Genomic DNA, 27,839 nt, shown 5'->3' with positions numbered 1-27,839 from the left:
TGAGCTCAATCTTATTTTATCAGCTGAGGACTGGAGACTCAATTGACTTCCCATCCCCATGTGTGGGTTTTTTTTTTTTTTTAATGAATTAAAAAGTTTATTAGCCATAGAAAAAAATTGATTCTTTAATTTTCATTAAGTTCCCTGTAAAACAGTAAGCTTGCAGAAAGTTTCTTCCTCACGAACAGAAAATCACTATGTCTTTGATCCAAGATATGTTGGGATTTTGTTCCCTTCTTCTTCAGATGACAGACAGATGGATGTAGCCAAATCTATGAACAAGTGTACTTGCCCCAAATGTGCAACATAAATATAGAAGCAATGAACAGAAGACTCATAGCCGATACTGGAACAGGGCCCCCTTTGAGCCCTGGCGAATCCTCTGTGTAGAATCACCACATCCCCGCAGTGCCCACTGAGGTCGTGTGGTCTGCGCTCCTTGTTCCGCAACTGGCATTCTCCCTCTGCCGGACTGTGCTTTGCTTTGCTGAGAGACTGCCCTGAGGAGCCCACGTTAGTGCTGCTGGGGGTCGGGCCAGGCATGTTGAAGACGGGAGGGTGGCAGGGAGCTGAAGTGAACTGCAGAGAAACCCATGTGTTTTGTTTTTTTTGTTGTTGTTGTTGTTTTTTAACATTTATTTTTATTTATTTATTTGGTTGTGCTGGGTCTTGGTTGCGGCACATGGAATCTTTAGCTGTGACATGTGGGTATCTTTCAGTTGAGGTCTGCAAACTCTGGAGTCCAGTTTCCCAACCAAGGATTGAACCTGGGCCCCCTGCCTTGGAAGTGCAGAGTCTTAGCCACTGGACCACCACGGAAGTCCCCCCCCCCATATTATTTTGAAGAAAACCCAGAACATATTATTTCATATGTGAGTCTCTCAGCATATATCTCTAAAAAGGTAAGGACTTAAAAAAAATCATTTCAATTAATCATCATTCCTTAATGTCATCAAACATTTAGTCAGTGTTCAGATCCCACATCAACTGTCTATCGGGAGACAGAATGAGATTTCACAGATACAAAGCTCACTCTCACAAGACCACCCTCCACTTCAGGAATTTTGGTAGGGATTGCACCGAATCTGTAGCTTGCTTTGGGTACCATTGCCATTTTAACACTATTAAGTCATTTAATCCATGAATGGGGATATTTTGCTTGTTAGAATTTTAAGTCTGCTATGATAGACCTTTGAAATAGTTCAGAGGATTAAATGTACTAAATATACAAGTGTTGCTTGATACATTTAAAGGAATTAAATAAGTCAAGTGTGTAAATAATGTTAACTGTTTAGGAAAATTCTGCTTAACTTCTGATTTTTTTTTTTTTTTTTTGGCCCCTCCATGCAGCCTGTAGGATGTTAGTTACCCAACCAGGAATCAGACCATTGCCCCCCTGCATTGGAAGTGTGGTGTCCTAACCACTGGACCACAGGGAAGTCCCTTGATTCTATTAAAGACTTATCTAAGGATAGTGGGAATTATTGATCTTATTTTAAAAATTAGTTTCTTAGAAAATAAAATAACAATGATTGGAAGTTTAGCTTAACTATACAGAAAGAAACAGATTTAAGAACTTGAAACTTTGGGGACTTCCCTGGTGGTCCAGTGGCCGAGACTTTGAGCTCCCAATGCAGCCGTCTAGGGTTCATTCTCTGCTCAGGGAACTAGATCACACGTGCTGCAACTAAGAGTTCCTATGCTGCAACTAAAGATCCCACACGCCCAAACTAAGACATGGTGTAGCCAAATAAAATAAATAAATAAAAAGAACTGGAAACTTTGACAAATTTAACATTAATCAGAACTCCAGAATCAATCACTATGCTTTTCCAGGCACTAGAACCCTCCTCAGAAGATAAAACGTCCAGGGAATTTCCTGGCAGTCCAGTGGTTAAGACTCCATACTTCTACTGCAGGGGGCAAGGGGTTTGTTTGATCACAGGTTGGGGAAGTAAGATCCTGCAGCCAAATAAATAAATAGTCCAACTGTCACCTGGAATCTTCCACATGGTGGAGGGCGGAAAATCTCTTGGGTGAGCTTTCCATGCTACTAACAGACCACTGTAGCAGCTCTCTGAGCCTTCCAGAGAGAAATATAATAAGTGTTCAATTAATGTTTATTGACTGAAAGTGATGGATTCAGATTTGCTTCTCTGAAAGCACTTAGTAGCTTGGTAAATACTTGACATACAAACGAATACAAGTATAACATGAACATTTTACATATTCATAAAATTTTAAATCTATTCCTCACTTTGTGCTTCAACCACACTGCCCTATTTTTCTTTAATTCCTCTAACTTGCTACAATAACTTCATGTATTCAGTATCCTCTTCCAGGAACTTTCTTTCTTCTCACAAACTTTGCCAGACATCTCCTGCTTCTGCTAAATCATCACTTCCTCTGGGAAGCCTCCTTTGGTTTACCTAATCAGGCCAATCTTTCTTATGATATGGTCTTAAGACACCATTTCAAAAAAAAAAAGACACCATTTCCCTCTTCAGACCATTTTCTACATAAGTAATTTCACAATCAGTTATGTGATTCTTTTTCTAGTTCCCCTATATCTTGGACCTTAGCCCCATGATGGGAACCTAGGACTCTGTTTTAGGTTACTACTTGTCCCTCTAAACTCATCTCAGTATTTGGAAAATAGAAGGTACCTAACAAACCCTTCTTGACTGAATGAGTGATTGTTAAATACGCAGTATGATCCAAAGAACTGTTTCAGGGACTTCCCTGGTGGTCCAGTGGTTAAGAATCTGCACTTCAGATATAGGGGGTGCAGGTTCAATCCCTAGTCAAGCAACTAAGATCCCACATACTGTGTGATGTAACCTAAAAAAAAAAAAAAAAAAAACTAGTTTAGGGAATAATATAAAAATACATAGAAAGGCCATATGTCAAAGGATCAAGGCAATTAGGTTTAAAAAACTTTAAACTATGTGATTTACAGAAACACTATTTTCATATAGTTGTCCAGGACATAGAATTAAAATGAGTTTTTAAATGATCATTTGTTGTCATTGTGTGGTTATTTTCCACTCATCCATGTAGATCAACACCATCCAACAGATACAATGTGAGCCACACACTTAATTTTAAGTGTTCTAGTAGCCACAGTGAAAATGTATAAAGAAACATGAATTTAATTGTAATAATATAGTTGATTTAACCCAATGCATAAAAACATCATCATTTCAACATGTAATCAGTATAAAAAACTAGTAAGATCTTTACATTATTTTTGAATACCAAGGTTTTGAAATCCAGGAAGAATTTTTACATTTATAGCACATGTCAATTTGGACTGAAATAACCCCGTGAGCCTAGTGGTGGACACTATAACCCTAGATCAATTTCCAGTCTTCTCTGTCCTCCTCTGTGCCCTGGGCAGCTGACCTGGGCTTGCATCACTCAGCTCTCTTGTCCTCAGATTTCCAGATAGCCTTGGGCAATAGGAGGCACTATTAAAAGATGGGAGTATAGAAAGAGAAAGAATTCCGGTTATTTCATTTCTGGCCACCCCCCTACCTGAACTAGGCTGCCACATTTCCTCTACCTAACAGCCTCTCTTCATAGCTACAGCGTTGGTCTGGTTCTGGTAACCCTGCTCCCTTCCTTGCCCCATTGGGCCTAGAAGAGGTGCCTCTGGGAGTTCCCCACTGCCCTGTGGATTTTTTTAACCCAAGCCTCTGTAAATAATTACCTCTTCAGTTAACCCTTTGTTTGCTATGCCATCTGCATCCTGTGAGGACACTGATTATATCAAGCAGTTAATAAACTATTGTTATTATGGTCTACACTCTCAACAGATTTTTGTTCGTGGATACTTGAAATCAATCACAATATTGAAAAGTTCTATTTGGTATACATAATGCTAATAATGCCTGACCATCAGTAGTTTTTTTTTTTCTTTTTTAAAAAAATCTTATTTTTGGCTGCCCTGGGTCTGCAAACAGGCTTTCTCTAGCTGTGGTGAGCGGGGGCTATTCTCTAGTTGAGCTTCTCATCAAGGTGGGTTCTCTTATTGTGGAGCACGGGCTCTAGGTTGCAGTGATTTCAGTAGTGGTGTTCCTCAGGCTTCATTGCCCCCAGGCCTATGGGATCTTCCTGGAACAGGAATGGAATCAGTATCCCTTGCATTGCAAGGTGAATTCTTAACCACTGGACCATCAGGGAAACCCAATAATTTTTTTTAATTAAAAAAAAAAAGTACTTAACCTACTGTATACCATAGAGAAGTATACTCAATACTTGAAAAAAAATTTTTTTTTTTATTTTATTTTTTGGCCTTACCAGGGCCTTGCGGGAGATCCCCATTAGGAATTGAATCCAGGCCACAGCAGTGAAAGTACTGAGTCCTAACTGCTGGACTGTCAGGGAATTCCCTCTACTCAATATTTTGTAATAAAAGAATAAAAGAATCTGGAAAAGAATATATATATGAGAGAGAGATATATATTAATCGCTCTGCTGTACACCAGAAACTAACGCGACACTGTAAATGAAGTGTACCTCAATTAAAAAAAAATTTTTTTTAAAGCACTTTGCAAATTGGTAGCAGGCAAATTTTAGAATTGTAACATAGCTTAGAGTCATGGTTCTAGACGAGGTAATGAGAAGTCTGTGTCAGAGTAATTTCTGTATTTGTAATCCTCCTGTTTGCAAGTAACAGATAAAAAAACTGAAAGTGACTTAGAATCAGAGGCAGAGGTAGGGAACATGTATGTTCACACAACTGGAAATTTTAAAAATGGAACTGGGTTCAGTGTTTCTTCACCAAGAGTCTGGTCCCCATCTCTCAGCTCTCCCTCTCTTTTGGTTGGGGGTCTATTGCAGGCTGCTTCCTCCCTTCTAGAAAGAGGATGGCTGCCAGGTTCAAGACCCTGCTAGTCAGAGAAAAGGAACACACCTCTCCCTGGTTGACTTAGTCAGAGAAAAGGAACATACCTCTCTGCTGACAAGATAGCTAGTTCATGGAAGCAATACTGTACATCAATAATTACACTGCTCTTATAAATTTATATGGGCATGTTTGGCAGTATATAACTCACAGAGTCTTAAATTGGAAGGGTTTCTGTATAAAGGATAATAGATTATGGCTAGAATGCAGTTAATACAGAACCTGATGATATAAAGATAACCCCAGGAAGTTATCCTTAGAGTTCAAATTTGCAATCACTTTAACCAAGAGCCCAAGCACAGTTTTGTGACTTGTAAAAAATATGGAAGATGAAAATTGCTAAAATCTTATATTCTACATTTAGATTATGGCTATTAAAAGTTCTAAAATAACTGTAATTTTGCAAATTACAAGTCCTATTAGCTGACAGGTCTGGTTGGATTACTCATCCATTCCTGAACTAATGGGGGTAAGGCAGGGAGGCTACTAAGAATGGGGGTGATTTAATTAACTAGGGCTGCTCATGCCTCTACCCCTAAAAAAGTAGGGTATAGGATCTAACCACACTTAAGTCAATAACACGGTCTACTGTGAGAATTGTTCCTCAGAGAAGGTCAAAAGATACTTGTTTACTACAACGTATGATGCCCATCCAAGAATTTCTGATATGTTCACTTGAAGCTTCCTATGATTCTAGGGTCTAGATAAGAGGGGTTGGTGGTTGAATAAATTTAAAGGAACATTAAAATAGTCTATAATTTAAATGGATAACTCACTGGGCTGTAGTGTGGATGACCACAAGAGGAGGTTCAGAAGGTATTTGAAAAAATAAAAAATAAAAAGAAGGTATTTGAAAATACAGTGGGAGGGATTAAGAGTGCTCCACTGAAAGATGCACACTAGACTAGCATTCGGAGAAGGCAACGGCAACCCACTCCAGTACTCTTGCCTGGAAAATCCCATGGATGGAGGAGCCTGGTGGGTTGCAGTCCATTGGGTCGCTAGGAGTCGGACACGACTGAGCAACTTCCCTTTCACTTTTCACTTTCATGCATTGGAGAAGGAAATGGCAACCCACTCCAGTGTTCTTGCCTGGAGAATTCCAGGGATGGGGGAGCCTGGTGGGCTGCCGTCTATGGGGTCGCACAGGGTCGGATATGACTGAAGCGACTTTGCAGCAGCAACAGCAGCAGGCTAGCATTACACACACACATAATAACAACAAAAATAGGGGAAATGGTGGGAAAGAATGGGATATGAGATGTGAAAAGAGTAATATTTTTTTTAAACAAAGATTGAGCCAGCTGATTGACATACATCATTTAATTACTTAATTAACCAAATATGTTTGATCACCTGCTGTGTATCAGGCTTGCTTTCTGGCCCTGGGGATGCAGGAGTGACCACAGGAGACCAAAGCTGAAGTTCTTGTGAGGGGAGATAGTACACAACAACCCTGCATTGCTATAATTACTCCATTTTATAGAGAGGAAAGCGATCTTGAGTGACAGTAAGGGACTCTTCTGCAGATACTTTTTTTTAAAATTTATTTAATTAATTAATTTATTTATTTTTCCATTTATTTTTATTAGTTGGAGGCTAATTACTTTACATCATTGCAGTGGTTTTTGTCATACATTGAAATGAATTAGCCTTGGATTTACATGTATTCCCCATCCCGGTCCCCCCTCCCACCTCCCTCTCCACCCGATCCCTTTGGGTCTTCCCAGTCCACCAGGCCCGAGCACTTGTCTCATGCACCCAACCTGGGCTGGTGATCTGTTTCACCCTAGATAATACACATGTTTCGATGCTGTTCTCTTGAAACATCCCACCCTCGCCTTCTCCCAGAGTCCACAAGTCTGTTCTATACATCTGAGTCTCTTTTTCCTGCAGATACTTTTAACAGTAAGTAGCAGGAGTACTGTGGTCGAAATCCAGGATAGTCTGACTTAAAAAAGGCTTTACTTTGGGACTTACCTGGCAGCCCAGTGGTTAAGCCTCTATGATTCCACTGCAGGGGGGCCCAGTTTCAATTCCTGGCCCGGAACCAAGGTCCCACATGCTGCTGGGTGCAGCCAAAAAGAAAAAAAAAAAAAAAAAGCTTTGGTCTGATAGAAGGAAATAAAAGAGGAGAACAATTTACCTTGGAGGAGGGGAGCAAATCAAAGAAAATTTATGTGAGCCAGAAAAGAAAAGCGATTAGAGAAGGAAAGAAAAGTAAGAAACGGAAAGGTTCTGCTAGAATCCCTCACCCGGTAAACACCCAAGGTAAGGCCAGCTCAGGGTCTGCCTCAACTACTGCATTTCTCCTTCCCTACTCTTCCCTTGCTGGTATGGAAGCCCCATTTTACAGACGTAAAAACTAAGGCTCAGGGCTATTCAGTTCAGTTCAGTTGCTCAGTTGTGTCCAACTCTGCAACCCCATGAATCGCAGCATGCCAGGCCTCCCTGTCCATCACCAACTCCCGGAATTTACTCAAACCCATGTCCATCGAGTCGGTGATATGATCCAGCCATCTCATCCTCTGTCATCCCCTTCTCCTGCCCCCAATCCCTCCCAGCATCAGGGTCTTTTCCAATGAGTCAACTCTTTGCATGAGGTGGCCAAAGTACTGGAGTTTCAGCTTCAGCATCAGTCCTTCCAATGAACACCCAGGACTGATCTCCTTTAGGATGGACTGACTGGTTGGATCTCCTTGCAGTCCAAGGGACTCTCAAGAGTCTTCTCCAATACCACAGTTCAAAAGCATCGATTCTTTGGCACTCAGCTTTCTTCACAGTCCAACTCTCACATCCATACATGACCACTGGAAAAACCATAGCCTTGACTAGATGAACCTTTGTTGGCAAAGTAATGTCTCTGCTTTTTAATATGCTATCTAGGTTGGTCATAACTTTCCTTCCAAGGAGTGTCTTTAATTTCATGGCTGAAATCACCATCTGCAGTGATCTTGGAGCCCAGAAAAATAAAGTCAGCCACTGTTTCCACTTTCCCCCCATCTATCGGCCATGAAGCGATGGGACTGGATGCCATGATCTTAGTTTTCTGAATGTTGAGCTTTAAGCCAACTTTTTCAGTCTCCTCTTTCACTTTCATCAAGAGGCTTTTTAGTTCCTCTTCACTTTCTGCCATAAGGGTGGTGTCATCTGCATATCTGAGGTTATTGATATTTCTCCCTGCAATCTTGATTCCAGCTTGTGCTTCTTCCAGCCCAGCATTTCTCATGATGTACTGTGCATATAAGTTAAATAAGTAGAGTGACAATACACAGCCTCGACGTACTCCTTTTCCTATTTGGAACCAGTCTGTTGTTCCATGTCCAATTCTAACTGTTGCTTCCTGACCTGCATATAGGTTTCTCAAGAGGCAGGTCAGGTGATCTTAAATCTTTGTATTTCCCCTTCACTATGGATAAACCTTTTAGAGCCACAGTAAGAAAACACCTGAGAGAAACAAAACAATAATTGGTATATCTTTCAGGTAACAGTGGAAAAATACAAGTTGTTACCGTTTCTCTTGAAAGCAGATTTAGCATTAAGTCAGACTCCACTGAATCTGCTTGCAATGCCGGACACCCGGGTGGATCCCTGGGTCGGGAAAATCCCTTCGAGGAGGAAATGGCAACCCACTCCAGTATTCTTGCCTGGAAAATCCTGGTGAGCTCCATGAGTCCATGGGGTAGCGAAAGAGTCGGACACGACTGAACAACTAACACAGACTCCAGTGAAAGCAGGTAGGGAACACCAGGCAAACTTCCTAACTGAAGTCACTGTTCTGAGGAAGGGGCTCTTGGTGATTTTTCTGACACGTGTGCTAAGTCGTTACAGTTTCACTCTGGGCTGTAGCCCGCAGGGCTCCTCTGTCCATGGGATTTCCCAGGCAAGAACACTGGAGTGGGTGGGTTGCCATGTCCCCCGCCAGGGCGTCTTCCGCCTCCAGGGATCGAACCCACCTCTCTTTTATCTCATTAGCAGGCGGGTTCTTTACCACTAGCGCCACCTGGGAAGCCACAGTCGCTATATTTCTCCCAATGGTTAATCTTGTGGCTCGTTTTTTTTTTTTTTTTTTTAAGGGTAAGTAGAAAACAGAGGAAGGTATGAGTGACCCACGGACCCCACCACTGCCCCCAGGACAATACAGCAACCTTTGCTAGGAGAAAGGCTAGCACTCGTTCTGGAACTCTGAATTTAAATTCAATCTTCTTCTGGAACTTCCATTTTTATTTGCTAAATGTGGTAGTTTTCAGATGGCCTGACCAGTCTCATTTGCGTTTGAGTTGCTATTAAACTTCTCAGGAGTCCGGGATAATGCGCCATCGTCTCGGTCAAATCCTGCAGTTTGGGTGAGACGTGAGATACCAGCCAGAATTCCACAGACTTTCTAGGTAGGCTTGGGCTTTTCCCTAAGTGTGGGACGTCACAAATGCTCATTGACCTTGGGAGCAATTCCGAAGTACTTTTTTAAACCTGATGGTCTTAGTTCCAGCCTAACCGCTTACGAGGATGAAGTAATTAGTGAATACTTTAATAATTATTTAATACTTTAATCTTATTAGGAGCAAAACGTTTTATCAGTGAGAGTGACAGAGGAGGTGTTCTTAAACCCCCGCCTACTTGGAGGTGAGGGAGACGGGACTGAGGATAACTTGGAAGTCAGGAACTGGGGAATTACACCTGAGGGAACTCCGGGCCTGAAACGACCAAGGATGAACACCCCACAGCCGCCTCTACAGACAAGGCGGCAAGACCTGAGCGCGCTCCCAGCAACCGTGATTCTCGCAGCGTTTGTAGCCACTACGTCACGGCGTTCTTCGCCTCTCATTGGGCGAGCCCATCCAATCATGTGGCTCTGGTGTGTCGTATAAATAAGGGCGAGGAGAAGGCGGTGGTCCGCCATTTCGTGGACGCCGGGTGTGCGAGAGCATCCGGAACGGTGGGCGGGAGGGAACTGAGAAGACCTAGCCTAGGTTCTGTGGATTTGGACCTCCGCATTTCTAACCCAAGATCTCGGTAAGCGAACGACTACCAAAGGAATGAGGTGGGAAATGGGCTTTAAAGTGGCCGAAGTGGGGATAGGCCCAATGGCGGCGGTAGGCTGAGACAAAGAGACGCTGCCGCCATTTTGTGACGTTCAGCTCGGGGCTGTGGCGGGGGCTCTCGGCCCTTCGGAGGTATACCCAGGCCTCAAAGTGGAGCTGTTTTTAATCCTGTACTGGGAACGGAGAGGCAGTGAGCCGGGAAGGAAGATTATCCGAGTCGAGGCGAAGGGGGACTCGGTAGTCGGTTGTACTCCAGGCCGCGGCTTTTCAATTTATGGCGCCCTTTTTTTTTTTTTGGTAGCACGTTTCCTTAGGTAGCTTCTCAACGTTTTTTCCCTTCAGGTCACTAATCAAAACTGATCCTTTCGAACCATATTAATTGATTCATATACTCACTTTCATTTTTATTTTTATTTTTTGACGAGTTCACTTTTTACCGTCGGGACCTAATGACTTTTTTTTTTTTTTTAAACCGACTTTCCTTGAGCTGAATTGTTCTTGTGACTTTTCCTATTAATGCGTGGGCCTGAAACTGGTCACCGTAAAGTTTCTGGAAAGGGGGGGAAAAAATCCATTCCCCAGCAGTGGTTTGGCCTCAGAACTGCTGGGTGCAGGGTGGGGTCACGCAAATAGGATGTGTCTGGACTGGTTTTTTTAAATTGGATAAACCCAGAGTGAGGAGAAAATGGTCAAGCCCTTGAGCTGAGTTCATGGGCAGACTGCTCTTTTATGCAATTGATAACTGGCCTATAAGTTGATTAGATATTGCTAAGTGATTGTATAAGTGTTTGAAGTTTGTAAAAACGTAAGCCCCTTGGGTGGCTTAAATTTTACGCAACAAATGTTTTTTTCTCTGAGGTGGAATTAACATAAGCTTCATTTTAAAGTGCACGATTCAGAGGTATTTAATATGTTCACATTGTTGTTCAGCTATCACCTCACTAGTTTGAACATCTTTTATACCCAATGAAGTGACCTGTATACCGAAGCATCCATTCACCTTTTGCTCTGTCCTGTCTTCCCAAGCCCTTGGTATTTACTAAAATGTTTCTGAATTTGCCCGTTTTGGATAATTTACATCCTTGGAATCGTAATGTGTGCACTAGTTTGTGTCTGTTACCTATAACGGCATGCTCTGATAGGTCATTTCACATTTGTAGCATTTATGGGTATTTGATTCCGGAATAATTTGGATAGTACATTTTGCTTATCTACCTGTTGCTGGATATTTGGCTTGACACTTTTTGGCTGTTGAGAATAGAGTAAGGTACATTTTTTATTTTTTTGGTACATTTTTAAAAAAACATTTATTTTGCATTGTGAAGAGTGCTGGTTAACTTGACCTGTGAAGGCACATTAGTGTCGCTTTTCTTGGTGATTTGTCTTCAGCAAGTTGTTTCATTTTGTTTTTTAATTTGCTTCTGAGTAGGTGATTCTCCTCTTCTAGGTGAAATTAATTGAAATAGGTAAAATGCTTAGTTTCTACTTTGGTAAACGCTCCTCTGGTGTGTTTTCTTCCCTGCTGCGGCCCTTCCCCCCCCCCCTTCACAATTTGTTCTGGCTTCTATGCAGTTATCGGTAACTATTGGGATAGTCCTAGCTTTTTAGTATTGAGTTCTTTACTAAATCTATTTTTCACAGTGTATTATATATATATTTTTTTTTATTGCAGAAATGCATCGTGATTCCTGTCCATTGGACTGTAAAGTTTATGTAGGTAATCTTGGAAACAATGGTAATAAAACTGAATTGGAACGAGCTTTTGGCTATTACGGACCACTCCGAAGTGTGTGGGTTGCTAGAAACCCTCCCGGCTTTGCTTTTGTTGAATTTGAAGATCCCCGAGATGCAGCTGATGCTGTCCGAGAGCTAGATGGGAGGTAATTTGTTGATTAATTAATGATAGTTTATGTTTAAAATCTCTAGAATGTATGGCTTTTAGATTTCTTCTTTGCTATCTGAAATTGTTATTGGAAATTTACATAAAACCTTTTTGGCAATCAAAAAAAGTGAACAATTTGTGAAGATATCTAGGAAGTTTTTTTATTCAGTTGGCCATTGGAGAAAATAATTTTAATGGTCAGTTCTTGGGTGTGTAACTTCATGTGATTGAAACATTTTAATCTAAATTCACCACAAAGCATCAATCATGTTACCTTTGAATTGTGTCTAAATTGTGGATCAATCATCCCTCTTAATGGCCACAGATTGTAAGTGGCTGATGGTTATATGGGTTTATTGTACTATTATCTTTTTGATACATGTTGGAAATATTTAAGAACTGCATCATATAACAATATTTCCCTTTGCATTACAATATTCTGTTAGCTGGCTGGTAAGTTAACACCTGAGTCTTAACAGTGAACAAGTGTGTTGCTCTTCTTCATGGCATTTGAAAACTATTGGGTTTCATGAAACCAAGGAAAAGAATTAAGATCCAAAAATTAAAGGGTTTGCGAGTTGATATGTAGAAGGTCATTTATCTAAGCAGATTACAGAAACATTTTTCCAGGACCCCACCTCTTCCCAATCACTGTCCACATATCTAAACTTAGTGGTTGTGGACCAATGAGTAGGTGGAATATAAAGGTCTTTTTTTTTTTAATAATTGTTCTCAGCTACAGTTTCTTATATTTAAACTGTTGTGTGATGATTGAAGGGAAAGGGAAATGTAAAATGTCCAGGATGCTTCTGTCCCGTTTACTGTTGTTTGCTTAGAGGGGATAGGGAGGAGAGAGACCAACAAATAAGAGTATTTATGATTGGTAAACAGTTGCTGCAACTTCCCAAGGAAGAAGTCAAAACAGGATGTTCGGATGAACTAGCTTGGAAGATGAATCCATAGGTTTTCATATTTAAGGTATAACTGTTAACATTGAGCCCAGTGCTCAGACTAACAGCAATAAAACATAAGGGAGTTGGTTTTCTTTACTAGAAAAAGATAAGGAACTAAAACTTGATTTGGTATTAAGGATTCTGCAGACATTCAGTTGGATTCTTTGCAAAGAAGCTAGCTAGCTATAAGAGGGGGTTTTGTTTTTGTTTTCCTTGCTTTAATACACGTTTCTCAAAATTAGTTTGGCTGGTTTAAATTTACTGTTTCTTTCCCTCCTAGAACACTGTGTGGCTGCCGAGTAAGAGTGGAACTATCGAATGGTGAAAAGAGAAGTCGTAATCGTGGCCCACCTCCTTCTTGGGGTCGTCGCCCTCGAGATGATTATCGGAGGAGGAGTCCTCCACCTCGACGCAGGTACTTAGAGAGAGCGTGTTTAGAGGTGTTGGTGTAATGGAGTAGCTAATAGGAACAGGTATCTCTCAAAGTTTGTTGGTGGGTTTTAACTTGGAAGAATCAGGTTTTTATGAAGCGTTTGCTGGGTGTAGTTTGGGATATGTGAGTTGTGCTGAGTGTTGGCTTTTGTCTTTAGGTCACTGTTCATGTTGGTAGTCAGTAACTTCTATCTTGGATCTGTCTTCTAGTTCATCTTCTAGTTGCATCTTTCCAAGTCTTCCCTTATACTTCAGTTTAGGCCTTTTTCCATTTCTTGACTCCATAATGACAAACATTACATTCAACTCTAGCTCTTCACAAAAATGTGTTTTCTACTGTTAGCACGATTGTAATATTTATCAAACAGGCAGCTGTTTTATTGTTACAACTGGTAAAGTAGAAATCATTCTGAAACTAAAGTCACTGACCAATAAAGGGGGCTAAAGTAATCCCAGTCATCTGTTCTTCAAACCCAAATAGGAGAGAATGCAGGTTTTTTTTATAATTGAAAATGGCATCATTCTTGGACCAGGCAGTATTGTCTGGATGCTAACTCCACATCTCCTCAAACCTCCAAAATAGTTTCTATAGGACTGAATTTACCTCTTACAGGTGAGTGAAGTCCTAGGAGATAGGAGTTCAAAATCTTGCCCCTTTTGCTATTTTGAAAAACAAAACAACACACTGTTGCCCATCATAATAAAGAGTATTTGTTAGCTAATAGATGGTTGTACTGATGGCTTGTTTTTCATTTTTTTTTGTGCTTTTTGGTCCATCTATTAATAAAAATGAACCCCGTTACAGAGTCACCATCATGTCTCTTCTCACCACCCTCTGAGTCTGCATTAGCCAGTCAACTAGCCCTTTCAGCGTCATGTGACCAGCGCGCCCCATTCAGCTTGGCTGGTGTCGTTTCACATGACCCAGGCATGGCCAGTCGTCAGGTTGCACCGCCCTTTGGTTCCCGAGCATGCTGTTTTCTCTCAGCCTTCTCTCCAACCTTAACCAAATCGGCAGCAGCCACCTCGACCGCCCACACATTCCTGGCCAATCAGCTCAGCTGTTTATTTACCAAATGTCTTCACAACAACTACAGCAGCAGCCTTCGGCTAACAAAAAAGCAGGAAAAATCCACAACACCCCCTTCGCCAACCAACTAAATCCAACGCAACATCTGGCAAAACCTTTTCAGCAAATTCTTCCTGGCCGTCAGTCCGGCAGCCTCACCTCACCATTTCTAGCTTGTTGAAACCCAAAAACTAGTAAGTTTTTCCTGCTTATACAGTTTACTGCTGGTTAAAATAAGGAGTAAGCGGCTTAAAGTAATTCTTTTTTCTGGATCAAAGGCTGGCTGTGCATAATTGAATGGTAACGTACATATATATTGCTTGAATAAAACTTTTAAGGGTGATAGGGAACTCATAATGTAACTAGACCTTCAAGTGAAACTTATTTGCATGTGTGAGATGCCAAACTAAAAATTTTAATAACTCTAACAGATTTAGCTTTCCTTTCTAGCAAAAATTTGCTGAATCCTATCACCTTTAAATGGTTTTACTAACAGTTTTCAAAATTTTTAAATTTTGGGGGTGAAGTGGGCCAAGCTAAGGTAATTTTGATAAGTCTAAACACACTCTTAAATGTGACGATCACAAATGCAGTTCTAATGTAGCACTTAATGGCATCAATATTTACACCTAGCGCGTTTTCACAAAATTACACTATCCACCTGGTACCTAAGTCTTGTCATGGACTTACAGGTTTGCATGGGTTCCAAATACTGGTTTATGGTACTGTTTTTGGAACTACTTGTGGGACTACATTTTGGTGTGGTGTTTGGGTAGTGAAGTTAGTTTGACATGAAGTTTTGCATTGGACAGATCTGCTGTGAAGCATTCTTTGTTAAAGTGAATCCATGATTGGAATACCTGCTTTTCACTTGAGCTTTTGGTTCCTTAATCCTTCTGTGCCCTTTTTTTGTTTTGTTTTCCTTTAAAAATTTTTTTATTTTTTGGACGATGGGTGCCAGTTCTTCGGCACATTCACTGGGCCCAACAGTGAGATTGAAAAGTTGGGAAATGCCTCACGCCATAAATGCTAATTGACAGTTAGCCTAATTTTCCTGTTTTCTGCTTTTAGATCTCCAAGACGGAGAAGCTTCTCCCGCAGCCGGAGCAGGTAAAGTATCTTTTGGGGGCCACAGTCTCAGATGTGGGAGTGTTTATGCAATTTGTAAGCTGTTTTCCAGATGACTCAGTTAATGGCAATAGACTCTGATTTTAGTAATGAATCAAGTAACATATAGAACTTTTAGCTTTCAAAAACTACTGAGACATTGTTTGTATAATCCTGAATGGCCCTGTTTTTCTTTCTCTTCTTACTTTAGGTCCCTTTCTAGAGATAGGAGAAGAGAGAGATCACTGTCGCGGGAGAGAAATCACAAGCCGTCCCGCTCTTTCTCTAGGTCTCGTAGGTAAGATCTTTAATGACCTGAGTCATAAGAGCTTGCATACATAATATACTAAAAACAGAAATAGGTCTTTTAAGCTACTAGGACAAAATGTTTATAACTTTACTGTAAAAAAATCTTTTGATTAAGTTGTGCCTGTAACTGAGTTAACAGATGGAACTTTTGTTTATTTTTCAGCCGATCTAGGTCAAATGAAAGGAAATAGAAGACAAGTTTGCAAGAGGAGTGGTGTACAGGAAATAACTTCATTTGACAGGAGTATGTACAGAAAATTCAAGTTTTGTTTGAGACTTCATAAGCTTGGTGCATTTTTAAAATGTTTTAGCTGTTCACATTTGTTTGTTGGAACAATGACACAAAGGTGTAATTCTCTATGGTTTGAAATGGATCATATGGGGCATGTAATATCAAGAATTGTTACTTTACAATGTTCCCTTAAGCAAAATTTAATTTGCTTTGAATTTTGGTCTTGCATAGGCTGATAAATAAACCTCTTAACTCCTGCCCAGCTAAAGTCAATGTTTGTAACATTATGGAAATAAAAACTGGCAAAAATTGGAATATTTTTTTCAACATAGCTGGGATATGGTATGTAGCTGTAGTTAAGCAGTTTTTAAAAGCTGCTGTGAACTCAGAAACCAGCTGGAAAAATTAAAGCTTCACCCTTAAACCAGATTAGAGGTTTAAAAATCCCACTAGTCTTCACACTGGACAAAAGGTTGTCCAGTTGGTGTAGAATCTAAGAAGTTTCAAGGAAGTTAGTTTACCTTTGCTTTAGGTTGTAAGTTCCTTCTGTGATTGCTGTATATGAATACATAGCTCTTTGTAACGTTCTTTATTTGGAAATCTGAGATACTCAAGATAACAAATGTCCTGCCTGTTTAAGGGTACATTGTAGAGCTGAACTGAGTTACTGTGCAAGATTCTTTTTTCATGCTGTCATTTGTAATATGTTTTGTGAGAATCCTTGGGATTAAAGTTTTGGTTACAAATTGTTGTTTAACCTGAAAGCCTGTTTTTCCTTGCAAAACTAAAGTCTGAGCTTGGTACCAAGTCCAGGTGTAACATTCCTATTGGAAGCCATACTTATATTTTCTTGTAAAGTGCTTTTGAAAATAAAATATAAGCATAATTGTAATAGTTGAACCCACTATTACCATAGTTCTTGTCCCACAGAAGGCAGTTGGTTACACAAATCTTATTTTTTAAGAAATAACGTTCGAGGCTTTTGAAGTGAAGGGACTTTCTGGTTGTCCACCTAAGTGATACGTTTTTAGGAGCAGAACCCAGTTTAAAGTCCATGATTATTCAGTGACCAACATTTTAAAGTATAGCCACCTGATATATTATAATCCGAAGTTGCCAGTAAAAAGCTTTTATCACTAGCATGAAAATGTTCCACAGAGCTTTAAAAATTGCTTCCATTTTATATAATTTGAGGTGTTGCATGGGAATTCTAAATTGATCCATCATTATGTGAAATTCACTACATGGTTCAAATGTAAGTGCAGAATTGAAATACGGAGGCATGCATAATCTTCCTCTTAGATATCTAGAGGAGTTGTAATTTCAAACTTCTGTGCAATTAGATTAAATCATAATGCAACAGTCTTGTGGCTTAGTTTCCTTAAATGTGCTATTTAAAAATAGTTTTGGATTGTGCTATACTGACTTTTCTTTAACATGAAAGACAAGTCATTGTGTTAATCTATAAGGATGTTTTATAAGAAATTCATCCTAAACAAGTTTATTTCCAGTGGTGGTCCTTAATCTCTCACAAAAGTATCAAGGGAGAAGAGTCTTGGGTATCACAGCGGAGAACTGCTGTCAGTGGAGTTCAGTATGATCCTTGCTGGCAGAAGACATTTATAAAACTGCCTGCTTACTGAGAGCTCAGGCTTTGGGCCCTTCTGGCCTTAAGAACTGTTGGGATCAAGCAAGGCAAGATAGCTACTGATTCGTGGAAGTAATTCGGTACATCAATATTACACTGCCCTTATAATGAACATGAATATTTTTGACAGTATGCAACTTGCAGAGTCTTAAATTGGGCTTCTGTAAAAAGGAAAGATTATAGCTACAGAGTGGCCAATACAGACCCAATATAAAGTTAACTGATTTATCCTTAGGATCCAAATTTGCAATCACTTTAACCAGAAGCCTTAGCACAGTTCTATGGCTTGTTAAAAAATATGGAAGGTAGAAATTATTAAAACTTTGCATTCTACATTTACATTGTGGCTTTCAAAAAGTTCTCTGTAGTTAACTGATTTCTGAAATTACAAGTCCCATTGGCCAGTTTTGTCTTGGATTCTCAGTTGAATATTATACTGAAAGCAGTCACAGAAACTGACTTGTGATGTAATGATAACAGGTGTTCACTAGAGGTCACTGTTAACACTTGGTGATAACTTAAGGAACACATCTAAGGATTATAGTTTTTATTTTTGCAGGAATAGTTAATTCTATGGTTCTTAATTCATTTGTGGGTTACTTCTGACCTCCATATCTTAAGCAGAAAGAGAAGTTTTAATCTTATGAGATATAGATACCTTTTACCAACTATTTCTATGTTTTTTACAGTTCCTTAAAAGATAATGTGATCAGTAGATGGCATCACCACCTTTTTTAGTTAGACTCACCCATATTTGGATGGAAAGTCCTGGTTGCTTTTTATTGGCGCGTCGTGGTTCATATTTCTGCAGTGCTTTATCAGGAATGGTATTTTCCAGGCCTACTGATTCATTTTTCCATCCTGGGTTATGTAAGAACCACTGGTTTAGTACTTTGTATTAATGTGCTTTTGTTTTCAGAATCCCCAACATGATTTAGTTGTCAGACCTGGTTGGTGGCAATGTCTTCCAGTTGTATATTTTTGTACTAGACTGTTGCCTTCTGGTTTTCTTTTCTTTTTTCGAGAACATGAAAGACTTTATAATTAAAGTAGCTGAAGAAAAACTGGGTTGGAGTACATTTTTATCAAAACAGTGTAATACTGTTGGATTCAATTTTATATATTCACACAAATTCAATTCATTCTACTTTATTAAATTCATTGGCTGCTTCAAAGAATTCAGCTGTATACAGAATAGTTGTAAGGTTCTGAGAAGAGATACTGAAAATTTGTCTTGATAAACCTAGTTAACTGCTTAATTTTGTTATTCAACTTACTACTTATTGAGACTGCAGAAATTCATAATATGGTATTTTCATAATTTTGTATCCCCGTTCTTTTAACTACCTGGATGGAGCACAAGACAACAGCCAAAATGTTTCCCAGACTAACCCATGAAGTACATGTGTAGAATATTACCTTTATTTTAAGTTTTCCCTTGGTTCTCTTACTTACATAAAGCATTGGTGGCCATTTAGTGCCTTATCTATTAGTTCATGTATGTACTTAGTCTTGAAGTGAAAATCTCTGAAAACATTGATCTTTACCTTCTTTGCTAGTCATTGTTGGGAGACTAGATGAGATGGAGAATATTTCACTTTATTTCCAGAGTGAAATTATACCTTCCAGAAAAAGTAGGCTGTAGGTGACTTTCCCCCTCTTTTTGAAGTTCTATTCATTTATGAATTGGCATTTTTGTTTCAGTATTTCACAGATTTCATTTGGGGCAAGTTAGTATTCTTTTAGTGGCTTTTTTTTTTTTTTTTTTTTTGTAAAGTCCCCAAACCTCAGATTGGGGCAGAAGGGGGCAAGTTACTGAAGAAAATTATTTAGTGAATGCTGTAGAGTTGCTGTTCGTATCGATCATTTAGAAAGGGGAATGGAAATGATCAACATACAAAACATTCTAAGTTTTGAGAGAACTCCCTCAGGAAACATCCTTTTATATTTAGGCAGCTGGCACTTTGTTTTAACTCAATCCAGCTGGCTCTCTTGCCACCAGAATTTCTTTTGTAATGAGAAAATTTATTTTTAGTTTAGGAAGAACCATCCATGTTAACTTTCAAGTGTGTTTTGTAAATAAATACAAATTGGAATGTTGATTTGTCATTTAATCCTTTTTGTGTCACTTTCCCCACATGCAGACTGATGGCATTTAATGGGGAATGGGGTGCAGTGATGAGGCATAACACCAGCTCTGTCTCAAAACAGCATAGGTAATACTTGACCTTTGTTCAATACTGGGATGTTGAAACCTTGAACTATATAGTAATAAGTTCACTCGTATTGTAGATTAGAATGATTTAAGAGATGTTGGTTGTAGGGCTTTTAAATGTTCTGAGAGGCTCTTTGATCTTGAGTGAGGTGGCAAATATTTCAGGTGCTTTAAAAACCCCTTAACCTAGCAGTAGTGGAAAACAAGTGAATGTAAAGAATCTGAGGTGAAGAAATGAGTATAAATAACCTTAATCATAAAGTAGAAGTTAGAGGACAGGAGCAGTGGAGTGCACAACTCTTTGGAGGTAAAACAGTGTTTTACTGAATTTGTACCAATTTCAGTCTAATTTTTTTTCTTTCAGCCCTGTTGCTAAATAAGCAGTGTAGGATAACTTGTCTAGCTTTAGTACTGGTGGAAAGGCTAAGAAGTTGGGAGTGTTACTGCTCTAATGAAAAGTTTAGTGGGGATAAGTTAACTGTCAATCCTGGTTAGTCTTCAGTTGGCAGTGTATGGCTGTTTGAGGTTGGGAATAGAAGCTGCCCACTTTGTAAACAGGAGTAGATGAACACTGATAGTTTTGAAAGGGTCAAAGCTCTTACGGTGGTGGAAGCTGGGGGAGGACAGTTGGAATAGTCAGGAAAGGAAATTTAAAAAAATTTTTTGTTCTGGTTCCGTCTCTATACTCACTTGGCCAGCTGTATCCTCCAGGAAAGGAAGTTTTCTTTTTGAGTGCTGATCTGCCGAACATTGTCCATGACTTTATTTTTATGAAATGCTTAACCAGTTGAGAGGTGAGTCTCCTTGTTAAAAGGGCAAAAAAAAAAGTTCCTCATTTATCATTTCTCCTCCTGCTAAACACTACAGACAGTCTTGGTGATTCAACCTGTGATTTGACTACAGTGGTACAAAAGCAATAACCAGAAACTCCTTTGAATTTTGATCTTTTCCTGGGCTAGTTAGTGTTGTTGCTGTGCACCAAGGGGCAGCAAGCCAAGCCTTGGCTCCCAGACTGCCAGGTGACCACAAAGGTAAATGAATACACTTTAAAAGCATTCTGCAATCATAGAACCATTTTGTTTTTCATTCTGTTCAGTATTCAGTGAATTATATGAAAGATTCAGTACTTTGTTAAATGTTTTTGCCCAACTGTAGGCTAATGTTATGAGCATGTTTAGGTGAGGCTAAGCTCTGATGTTGGGTAGGTTGAGTGTGTGTTAAATATGTCATTGACTTGTATTTTCAGTTCATCAAGATATGACCCCATCATAAGGAAGATCTGTAGTATATACTAGACTGAGGCCATACTAGACTCCCAAGCTTCTGTTTTCTGCTTACTGTGTTTCTATTTTACAACCCATTTGTAAGACACCACTTTATTGTGACTAACAGGGTTTAGGACTTGTCCTTCTAGTTGTAAAATACCGTTACGGTAAAAGTAAATTACACACACACTGGGGAATTAATGCCTTTCTAGAAATAACTTGTTAAAGTTAGAAAGGTAGGCATACTGTGATGAGCAAGTGTTTATACAGCTAGAAGTGCTGTGTGTCCTTCAGCTTTTTATTACACGTCTGAGGCATGCCCATCTGAAATGTGCTGTCTGAACTTACATATCGTCTGGGCAAATAGTACAACTGTTAATGCAGTCAGGGTTTATGTGTGTACTTAGTCGTGTCTTGACTCTTCAACCCCATGGGCTGTTGCCTGCCGGGCTTCTCTGTCCGTGGGATTTTTCAGAATGCTGGAGTGGGTTGTCATTTCTTTCTCCGGGGGATGTTGACCCAGGGATCAAAACTGCGTCTCCTGCATTGGTGGGCATTCTTCACCAGTGAGCCACCTGGCAAGACAGCTGGCTTTATCCTGATGCCTAATTCAATGACTAAGATGTCATTGTCAATATAGATGGGTTGTGCTAATATAGATGGGTTGACGTTTCCATTGGTCCATGTTGACTGTTAACCTTGTGTCGTGGGCATGTGTCAAAGCTGTTAATAGTTGCTATGGCTGTTCCAGTCTCCTGGTCTTGACATCACCTGTGTTAACCCTTAAAGCAATGTGAGACCAACGTTGGTGAGTATTGCATGTGAGGACTGGTAAACAAACTTTGTTTGAGGGAGCATTTTAATATTAATTGCAACTTCATAGGGAAAACTATACCAATTATGTTTTCCTTCTTTAAAATAATGGAGTCTTAGGGAGAGTACCCCAGAATTCCACGGCTAACAAGGCTGTTGCAGAGATTCAGGAAAACTCCTCCAAGTTAAGTAGGCACATTTGAGTTGATCATTTAAATTTTGACAGTGGACTTTGTGATTAAAGCTATTGCCTCCAGCAGCCACAGCTTGCTGACCTGGAAGAACACTAAATGATTTGGATTCTCATAGAGGTGAATGGAAGGAAGAGAATTTTAAGTGCATCATCCAAGATGGGTTCCTGAACCAGGACCAACTTTAGGACTTGAAAGCAGGAAGAAATAATTAAAAAGAGTGTCAGTAATAGGTAATGTACGCATCCTGCTTTATTGAGGAAGAGACTGAAGTTTAGAGAAGGCTGGATAAGTTGTCGAGGAGTGATTGAGCTGTTAGAGAAGGCTGGGTAAGTTGTCGAGGAGTGATTGAGCTGTAATGGTGTAACCCGGGTTGCAATACCAGGTGTAGAATAACTGGTGGTGGCCTTGGAGTTCATAGTTGGGAGTCCTATATTTAGAGAAGGTGAATTTGCTAAAGGTCATGCAGGGACCCTGGCAGAGCTGGGACAAGGATTGCCTCAACAGCTACTAAAGTGCTATTCCAGGGAGCAGCATAACAGTTAAGGACTTCAGGGTTTAAATCTTGGCCTCCTCACTTAAAGCCCAATGGCCAGCTGCATAATTTTTAACACTTAATTTTTCTCATCTTAAAACAGGTTAATTACCTTTGAGAATGTAGTCATGTGATGCAGACTGACAATACTGCTCAATAAGCATTAGCTCTTATGTGGCAGGGTAACACTGGTATGCAGTTAGCAGCTAAGGAATGGCTTGTAAGCAAAACTGAGGGCTTCCCTGGTGGCTCAGCTGGTAAAGAAAAACAACCACTTCGGTGCTGGGCAAGCAAGAGTGCTCCCAGTGCATACGAGTATTTCCACTGACCCTGGTCATTACCTACTTACGAATATATTGGAATATATTGTCCAGTTTGAGGGGATGTTGCTTTCAGGGTTGCAAGGTCAAGAGGAACATTTGTGGTTACAGGGGTCCAGGCAGATTTCAAAAAAGGGGCTTCTGAAGTCACAAGGATAGGTAGGAAGGATAAGGTGGATTCTAAATGCTAGATGGTTCCTTAGAAATGGGTTTTCAAATTAGCCCGGCCTGTATTCAGATTTCCATCTTTTTTTGTGTCTGGGACAAGTCACTTATATGTGTAAAGTTGGGGATAACAAAACACTTCAGAGGGTATTAAACTGATCTTTGTCAGTGGTTTTTTCCACTGTTGGCTGCATACTGGAATCTCCTAGGGGAATTTTTGAAACTAATACCTGGGCCCTGCCCCCAGATGTTCTGATTTAGTTTGAATAGGTGAGTCTAAATAACTTACAATCTGTTAAGATCAGAATTAAGATCTCTTTCTTATCCCACAGTAGTCTTTGGGTATATTTGTCTCCTCCTCACCCCAGTTCTCCTAGGCCTCCCTGTATAGGGAGAAAGGCACATCCCTGTTCTTGCCACTTAACTTGGCTGGGAAAGGCAGCACTGAAAACTGGGTGCTGCCCAGTTTTCACCACCCCTGGGTGCTTGCCTTGGTGTTGCCTAGCAGTTGGGTGAGATTGTTTTTACCAGAAAATCTTGTTTTGTTCACTGATCAAGTTGGTTGCTAGTGCTTGAGCAAAGTATGAGAAAATTGAAAACGGAGCTGAAATTGAAATACTACGTGCTGAGCACATACATGTGAAATACTACGTGCTGAGCACATACATGTATGGTGCTTTTCCTCATTATCAACTCTTCATGTTGGGGTTACCTCATTTACTCAAGCTCAGAGAGGGAGAGAGGTCTCGACTCGTAACAGACTTGGGGCTCCCTGTGTGTGTGTGTGTGTGTGTGTGTGTGTTACCTCATTGACTCAAGCTCAGAGAGGGAGAGAGGTCTCGACTCGTAACAGACTTGGGGCTCCCTGTGTGTGTGTGTGTGTGTGTGTGTGTGTGTGTGTTACCTCATTGACTCAAGCTCAGAGAGGGAGAGAGGTCTCGACTCGTAACAGACTTGGGGCTCCCTGTGTGTGTGTGTGTGTGTGTGTGTGTGTGTTACCTCATTGACTCAAGCTCAGAGAGGGAGAGAGGTCTCGACTCGTAACAGACTTGGGGCTCCCTGTGTGTGTGTGTGTGTGTGTGTGTGTGTGTGTGTGTGTGTGTGTATACACGTATATATATATATAAAACCATATATAAAAATATATAAGGTATATAATACATAATTATATAATTACATATATAAATATATATATATATATTATAATGATCCTTCACTATCCTGAAGTGAAATCCATTTTCTGTGTTCACTATTTAAAAAAGAAAAAGAAGATGAAGCCTTAACTATAATATAAAAAGGAGAGCAGTTTATAAAATAGAGTGTGTATGTTGGGTATGATTGCCAGAAGACATAAGAAATAAGTCAGATGCTTGAACCCACTTGAAGCCATTCCATACTTGCCCTGTAAGAAGAGTGAAGGCACATGTAGAAATCAGAATGAAAGTTACAGCCAGGGAGTAATGAGACCATACTTACTTAGAGGAGGAGAAATAAGCTTAATTGAAGTAGGGATAGCATGTCAGGACAAATACAACAGATCACTGAATTGAAGAAGTGAGACAGTACAGTATTCTCACAAATGAGTTGGAGTTTAAAACTATAATGTCAAAAGATAAACTCACAGTGGGACTTTGCTGGTGGTCCAGTGGTTAAGACTCATGCTTCCACTGTAGGGGAACCCTGGTCATATCCTGCAGGGATATGGGGCAAGGCGAGTGGAATAAATAATACAGTACTCTCCCATTGAGTTATGAGGATTTAAGAATTAATAGATGAAATGTGCTCAACCAGTTCCTGTTACTTTTAAACATAAAGTATTAGGTAGTATACAGGGTCACAAGGAGCCGGACATGACAGTGACTGTGACAACAATCCTTTGGTAGAAAGGGAATAACAATTAGGAAAAAGTGAGTAGTCCCGATTGCACAAGGTAAAGTATAATTCTAGTTTGGTTCAGTTGCTCAGTCATGTCCAACTCTTTGCGACCCCATGAACCGCATCACGCCAGGCCTCCCTGTCCATCACCAATTCCTGGAGTCCACCCAAACCCTTGTCCATTGAGTCGATGATGCCATCCAACCATCTCATCCTCTGTCGTCCCCTTCTCCTCCTGCCCTCAATCTTTCCCAGCATCGGGGTCTTTTCCATTGAGTCAGCTCTTCACATCAGGTGGCCAAAGTATTGGGAGTTTCAGCTTCAACATAAGTCTTTCCAATGAACACCCAGGACTGATGTCCTTTAGGATGGACTGGTTGGATCTCCTTGCAGTTCTAGACAGTGCCTTTATTCCATTTAATCATTTTAATGGCTTTATGCAGGCACTTTTAATACTTTCTACCTGTGCTTGGTTCAGACCTGTGGGCATGGGCAGTTCTTTGTGTGCCAGACATGGAGTGTGTCTGTCCTCTTCCCCTGATGTCAGTGATGCTCCCTGGCCCGTGTGACAAAAAAAAAAAAAAAAAACCGCTTCAGTTTCCCCGGCACCCACTAGGAGGCAGTACTGCCTTGCTGAGAATACGGGGCCAAATTTGCCTGAGGTCAAACACTTGTTGAGTAGAACTGTGTCTGTGTTGACTCCAAAGTGTCTTTTTCCACTAGAATAATAACAATAAAGATAGTAATAAAGACAATAGAGATAATAACTAGTATTCCTTGAGCTCTTGCCAGCATCTTGCTAAATGTTTTATATATACATATTACTAGCTCACTTAAACCTCACCACTTGAGGGCAGTTTTTCATCTTGCAGATGAAGAAATCAAGACTAGGTCCAAGACCCATGTTAAGTGTTTCGTGTAGAAGAGGTTGTACTTAAGCTAAGTATTGAAGAATGGGATTGGGATAGAAAGCTGGCTGTATAAAGAAAAAAGCCATGTGCATAAAAGCAAAGGCAGGAAACTTCAAGGTTTTATTGTGGACTGACAACTTCTAAGAGCCTGTGAATTTATTCAGGGTTTAGAATTGGAGATTAGTAAAAAGTGAGAACTAGAGGAAAACTTAAGAGTTCAGGGACTGGTGGTTTTCAAACTGGAAAACTAGTCAAACCTTTTTCTGGAATGAAATTGTATAACTATAAAATACACAAGAATTTAAATGATTTGTAAGTTCTGGTAGATAAATTCATCAGTTACAAAGATAGGAAAAATAATGTTTTGATGAATGCAGTCTTAAATTGACCTCAGAAACAAGTTTTTCCTGTTTTGGTTATACAGAGAAATACATTTTTTAACAACTCATTTAGCAATTCCAGAAGTGACAGGATGGAAAGTCTACCTCACAACAACCTAGAAACACAGATTTCACTTTAGCATGTTAGTAAGTTTTATGTTCTTAAAAAAGTTAAACAAAAACATTAGACATACAAACATATATTTTAAACACGATCAAATGTCTGGGAGACTCCTGAGGCACCATGTGAGCATTCTTATGCTGCCCACACTTTTGCCCTGTGGAGCCTGAGGTAAAGGCACAGGGGAGTGAGTTGTTGAGACTCATGGAGCCCAGCTTGGGCCGTCTCTGGGTGCTCAGCCTCCTGAGTCCTGGCCCAGTGCTCCTGAGAGACTGACATCTGGTGTGGCAGCGTGCCACCGCCCTGGCTGTACAACCCCTCACCTGCGAAGGCCCTGGCTGCTTGCCCATCTCCCTGGCAGATAAAGCCTCAGACGGAGGGCAAACAGTACCCGGCTCCAGGAGTCAGCCCAGGTCTGATTCACCCAGCGGTTTGTGCCTGTGCCACATCCCTTCCCTCGCTCGCTGTGGCCAGATCCGGACTCTTGAGCAACAGACAGACACCTGTGAGCTTGACAATGGTGTCGGCTCTTTTAAAAAAGAGGGTTTTCCAGGCCACAAAGGGACTTGTCTTCCCTGTCCCCATGGGCAGCTCAGAGCCTTGCCCCATCGACCTCAGTTCCAGTATCAGGGTGGGGCAGCGTCATGAGGTGTGGTCCGTGTTACCAGGGTGCAGACATGTTGGCGACAGATGGTGGCTCTGAAGCATGGGAGAATTGGTGGGCTACTGACTCCCAGGATTTAAAAAATACCGTTTATCATCATTTGCCCTCTTTTTTTTGGGAAAGCATGATAAATCACTATTAGGAGGTATTGTTTTAATCACAGCATTATTCATATTAGCGTTTTTGTTTAGAGAATGCTTTCTGTTGCTACTGAAGAGAAATACCATGAGCAAGCAGTATGTTTATACAGAAACAAATGTTTTAAAAGTAAGTTCACACGCTGAAACCTTTGGCTGGACACAGGCTGTTATCGAATAATAAACTAATCTGACCTTGACTCAGGCACGTCCTCCAGAAGCAGGTTCATAGAGTATCGCTCTGCTGGGAATGGCTTCTCCGAGGTTTTGTGGTCACATTGCAGGAGAGGGAGAAGGTTCTGCTTTCTCCAGAGTTGCAGTGCTGACCTTGACCATACTGTCGTGTATTTGTGGCCCCTTGTGAGAGTGAAGCCTTTGACTCCTCTGGGAACTCGAGTCTCCACAGTGAGCAGTGGGAGCCAGAACTGCTTCCCTTCCCGACTTGTTGGGACAAAACCTGAGGTAACGCGTGTAAAGCTTCAACAACTCTGCCTGGCACAGAGGGAGCGCCGAAAGTTGCCAAGCTCAGCGTTTTTCACATGAGCTCTACTCCATCCTCTTTAATTACTCGCTTTTAATTCAAAGGTAATCCACGATATGGCAGACAGCACATAAACAAGAAAGTGACCCAATAGCTTTGGATTTTCATAAGTTTTTTTTCTGT

The 27,839-nt window shown here is 40.5% G+C and overlaps 2 protein-coding genes across 2 annotated transcripts; one reads left to right on the top strand and one right to left on the bottom strand.

Moving 5' to 3' along the window:
- Positions 1 to 234: 234 nt before the first annotated feature.
- On the bottom strand, positions 235 to 558 carry SEC61B (SEC61 translocon subunit beta). Its single transcript, XM_070456940.1, is given in 2 exon segments — positions 235 to 480; positions 482 to 558. Coding segments are annotated over 2 exon segments (270 nt in total). The 5' UTR covers positions 544 to 558; the 3' UTR covers positions 235 to 272.
- Positions 559 to 9,794: 9,236 nt separating this feature from the next.
- Positions 9,795 to 17,299, top strand: SRSF3 (serine and arginine rich splicing factor 3). Its single transcript, XM_020875811.2, has 6 exons — positions 9,795 to 9,922; positions 11,624 to 11,831; positions 13,067 to 13,201; positions 15,359 to 15,397; positions 15,606 to 15,692; positions 15,867 to 17,299. Exons 2-6 carry the CDS (start codon positions 11,626 to 11,628, stop codon positions 15,892 to 15,894), a joined length of 495 nt encoding a protein of 164 aa, XP_020731470.1. The 5' UTR covers positions 9,795 to 9,922; positions 11,624 to 11,625; the 3' UTR covers positions 15,895 to 17,299.
- The last annotated feature ends 10,540 nt before the right edge of the window (positions 17,300 to 27,839 follow it).

This window comes from Odocoileus virginianus, chromosome 27 (assembly GCF_023699985.2).
Source record: "Odocoileus virginianus isolate 20LAN1187 ecotype Illinois chromosome 27, Ovbor_1.2, whole genome shotgun sequence".
NCBI classification, from domain to species: domain Eukaryota; kingdom Metazoa; phylum Chordata; class Mammalia; order Artiodactyla; family Cervidae; genus Odocoileus; species Odocoileus virginianus.
Note: the sequence above shows the minus strand (reverse complement) of the source record. Positions and strands in the feature narration are given on the sequence as shown.

Bases quoted from the DNA above. Each gene is read 5' to 3' on its own strand.
- SRSF3 (XM_020875811.2), top strand. From the start codon at position 11,626: ATGCATCGTGATTCCTGTCCATTGGACTGTAAAGTTTATGTAGGTAAT. The intron at 15,398-15,605 runs GTAAAGTATCTT...TTCTTACTTTAG, and splicing joins TTCTCCCGCAGCCGGAGCAG to GTCCCTTTCTAGAGATAGGA. The intron at 15,693-15,866 runs GTAAGATCTTTA...TTTATTTTTCAG, and splicing joins TCTTTCTCTAGGTCTCGTAG to CCGATCTAGGTCAAATGAAA.